This window comes from Egretta garzetta, unplaced genomic scaffold (assembly GCF_000687185.1).
Source record: "Egretta garzetta isolate BGI_Z169 unplaced genomic scaffold, ASM68718v1 scaffold41, whole genome shotgun sequence".
In the NCBI taxonomy this organism is placed as follows: Eukaryota; Metazoa; Chordata; class Aves; order Pelecaniformes; family Ardeidae; genus Egretta; species Egretta garzetta.
In genome coordinates, this window is record NW_009258755.1 from 2,471,072 (window position 1) to 2,473,873 (window position 2,802).

A 2,802-nucleotide genomic window follows, 5' to 3' on the forward strand; every position below is an offset into this window, starting at 1 on the left:
AAAAGGCTGCTACAACACTGCCATACAGTCAAAAAAAAAAAAAAATCAAAACCAAATCATACTTCAATATTTGCATACTTGATAGCAGCATTCTCCCACTGAACCATGTGAAACTACAGGAAGAAAACATCAAAGCAAAAAAAAAATATGGCAGTTATCCATCAGTATTCAAAAACCTAGAATGAGTCACTAAGTAGATGAACACTTATTGAAAATCAATCAGTATCTACACTCTTAGCTGTTTCCCATTCTGCTCCAATAGAAACGCCAAGTTGAGTGTCAGCTTTGCGTATTTTATTTTTGGCTGATTTGAGTTTTTCCAGTTCATAGTTCACTGCATGCTTGGAATAGAGAGGGCATTATAAATCCTTCTACACAATGAACTTTAAGTAGACAGCTGAAAATAAAATGTACTACTTGTAAACACACAAAAAAATACAAGCTTTTTTTGTTTCAAGTGAGCACTGGTTCCAGATAGATTATCTTCGGTATCTACCTCTTTCACCTCTGTCTCTGTCCCGGTCACAAATCCTCTCTCTCTCCCTTTCCCGATCACGGCCTCTGTCACGTTCTCTGTCTCTTCTATTATCTCTAGGACGGTCCCGTTCCCGCTCTCGGTCCCTCTCCCGAGGCCTGCTTCTCCGACCGCTGACGACTGCTTGTGTGCGGCGAAGAAAGTCGTCTACTCTCATGTCGTAGTCGTGCTGTGATGAAAGGACAGCTCTGTTCATTTTCTTTCACAGATTAAAATCCCCTCCCTTCCCTTATCCATAGGATTGGCAGTAACTCTTTGGAAAGCCCAGTATGGTTTTTTTTTAAAAAAAACCAAAAAGTTATGTCCGGCATCCATAAGCACAAGCTTCTTCTTACATCTTCAGGGCAGCACCACGTCTGTGCTTTCACTGTGCAGAAGCTGGGGTTCAAATACCAGACACCATCTGAAAGCTGAAGCAGCTTTCAAAGCCAGCTAACAGAAATTATTTAACAATCTGCCCTGTTTTTTGATGTGCCTGTAAAACTTACAAACCACAAACTTTTCTGCTGATAATTTGTTGTGCATGAGCACAAGCCACATTACAGGCATGCCCTTATTCAAACTGGGCTTCAGAGAGAAAAGTTCAGAGCTAGACAGCTAGAAGCCATTTTAAGCACACACCTCAGTTTAAGAGTATGTTCTGAGAACTTTCCTGCAAGTCTCTAGTCAATCTAAATAACTGATCTTTCCACAGAAAACTAAGGTCTTAAAAATCCAGTTTATCCAAGTCAACAAATCTCAGGTTAGGCTACATCTGTACTCCATAGCCTGCAGACTCATGTCCTGTGGACACTTACTACTCGTTTGTCTCTGTATCTTGCTTCATGTGGTACAGGATGATGTCCTGAGTATGGAGGGTGAGCTTGAGGTGGAGGAGCATGATGCTGATAGTAAGGGTGGTGTGGTGGCTGCTCCATGCCTGGATACGGTGGCTACAAGAAAGTTACAGGAAGTTTACCGTTTTCAAAACAAGTAAGTTTCAAAACAACGGAATGCACACAAGGCTGAGCACTGGGAATTAAGAGCAGAGGTTACTTTCATTCAGATGGAAAACAGGACATCTAAATATATCCGATCACAGCCTCCTAACTGAATGACAGACTATTTTTCATTAAGTTGGCATGCTTTACTACTTTACTACCATTGCTTCTTTAGAAGTTTGGCCAACACCCTACCCAAACAAGTCTTCTTTCCATATCTGCCTTAAAGTGATAGTGTACATAAAACTTCCACTACTTAAAATGTAGTGGCTTGGGTTTTTTTAATCTATGCATATGGAATGTGAATTTTGTCCAACCCAGTGAGCTCTTACAGAAATGAGTCTTTTCAGTGCCATTCCTTACGAATATATTCCTATTTTAAATGAACACACTTACTCCGCAAGACAAATTATTTGACAAAAGGCTAGCAGATACTTTTTTTTAAGACATCTCTTGGCTGTTCTCTTCCATTTCTTCGATCAGCACGGCCTTTCTTTCCCATATATACCGAAGCATCTTTGCTTGCATTGTTGTCACAAAGGAAGTAGGTGCAAGTGCTGGATTTTAGGACGACTACTTGGACAGCATGCAGAATAGGGAACAGGACAAAAACTGGGAGTTTCTGGAGGCTTATTTTTGTTTGAAAAACCATTTTCCTCCCAGTCTAACAACTTCGCTCACTTCCTTCAGTTATGACAAACCAGAGCTGTGTTACAGCTGAGAAAAATGAGAGGCTATAGTAGCATCTCTGCATGTGGTGCTGCCTTTTGCAGTATACACAAGAGCCAAAAGACTCATTACAGTTATCCAAAATCAGGACCCTCAGGGCCAGAATTACTAAACATAACCAGAATAAGTAGTTATAATGATTATTCCTCCTGACACGATGGCAAAACCAGTTGTACAAGTGAACCATCTGCTCATTTCCATGTATGTAGACGTAGATACATATACATATGCTCATCTGACTGGGAAAAAGCGCATTTCAGTGGAGGCTGCAATACAGAAAGACTTATTCTGATTACAGTGTGCAGTACATTCTGCTACTTCCTTGCATGCTTCACTGCCATAGCCAAAGCAAGCCACTGCGCAACACTAGAGCATGCCAGCCCATTCCATGAGCCTCTGCAGCAAGTCCACGTCTTTGATCCATTTGCTGTTTGAGAGGAAGGCCAATTACTATGAATATTTAGCAGAATATGAAATTTCATCACACCCTCTTGTGTAGACTAAAGGAGGGTTCTGTTATTTTCTCAGAGCTTTCAGTCTCCTGTAGGTTCAAACCAA

At 41.0% G+C, this 2,802-nt stretch overlaps 1 protein-coding gene across 1 annotated transcript in view; it reads right to left on the minus strand.

Moving 5' to 3' along the window:
* YTHDC1 (YTH domain containing 1) overlaps nt 1–2,802 on the minus strand; it is a 31,328-nt gene that overhangs the window by 9,685 nt on the left and 18,841 nt on the right. Inside the window, exons 17-18 of the mRNA XM_035888914.1 lie at nt 1,333–1,467; nt 497–704 (exon numbers count right to left, since the gene is read on the minus strand). Coding sequence (XP_035744807.1) covers nt 497–704; nt 1,333–1,467 — 343 coding nt within the window. The remainder of the gene's footprint in view (nt 1–496; nt 705–1,332; nt 1,468–2,802) is intronic.